General features: G+C 43.4%; 1 protein-coding gene across 2 annotated transcripts in view; it reads left to right on the forward strand.

Moving 5' to 3' along the window:
* ydjc (YdjC chitooligosaccharide deacetylase homolog) overlaps window positions 1–1,015 on the forward strand; it is a 36,595-nt gene that overhangs the window by 12,636 nt on the left and 22,944 nt on the right. For both annotated transcript variants that reach the window (XM_020599312.1, XM_020599313.1), the window contains exon 3: window positions 1–119. This exon is cut by the window's left edge and continues 53 nt beyond it. In XM_020599312.1, coding sequence (XP_020454968.1) covers window positions 1–119 — 119 coding nt within the window. The remainder of the gene's footprint in view (window positions 120–1,015) is intronic.

Below are 1,015 nucleotides of genomic sequence, written 5' to 3' on the forward strand. Positions count from 1 at the left end.
GCATTCCTGTGTGTCAAAGCCTTCAGCAGGCCTCGACACTGATAAACCAGCACGGATTCTTCCATGGGAAGATGGGCTTCCGTCAGGCCCTGGAGAGAGGTCATCTCAGCATGAAACAGGTACACTGCTCCAAAGACCAGTTTGTGACAAGCTTGAACTGATGTTGTGTGTGCATGTATTTTGAATTGGTTTAATTCATTTTTTTATACAAGAGCATGAAACACTGTAAGGGATTGCTGTGGTGAGTGGCTAAATAGGAGAAGAGGGGAGCTGTAATGGGAACTGCCAGGTGACTGTAGCTGAGGATAAAATGTCTGTAAAATATTGGCAAACCCTAAGAAGCTCTGCTACTGTCTTCAGTTAGAGGATTGTGGCCACTCATTGACTGCTTGCAACTTACTGGGATCCATCAGCAGCTGTTCCTGTGCAATGACAAAGCCCAAAAAAGACACAGACGCTGCATCAAGCTGGCATTTCTCGGCTTTCACAAGCAGTTGGTTCTCCCATAGGAAGATGCAGGACCTAGTGGACATGCTGAGATATTTTTTTTAATAAGTCAAAATGTCAACCAAATACACAAGCACAAAATGTCCCATCATGTCTCTCAACACATTGTTAGCTAAGGCTTGGAACATGGCTGAAACAATTGTCAGACCAAACAGCATCACTAAGTATTCAAAATGTCCAAGAGGTGTGTTGAAAGCCGTCTTCCATTCATCTCCCTCCCTGATGTGAATCGGTTGCTAGGTATTGGGGTCAGTTTAGTTTAGTGAACACCTTGGCATCATGAAGGGGGGGAGAAGGCTGTGTTTATGACTGGAAAGGGATAATGGTTCTTAATGGTGATGTTATTTAAGCCATAGTAATCTATGCGTGGCCAGAGTGTGCCATCCTTTTTATCAACAAAAAACAAAGCAACCCCTACCGAAGAGGATGAGGGTATAATGATGCCTGCAGCCAAAGACTACTGGATGCATTTCTCCATACACTCCTCCTTTTTTTTTTTTTTTTTTTT

Source organism: Monopterus albus, unplaced genomic scaffold, assembly GCF_001952655.1.
Source record: "Monopterus albus unplaced genomic scaffold, M_albus_1.0 scaffold40.1, whole genome shotgun sequence".
In the NCBI taxonomy this organism is placed as follows: domain Eukaryota; kingdom Metazoa; phylum Chordata; class Actinopteri; order Synbranchiformes; family Synbranchidae; genus Monopterus; species Monopterus albus.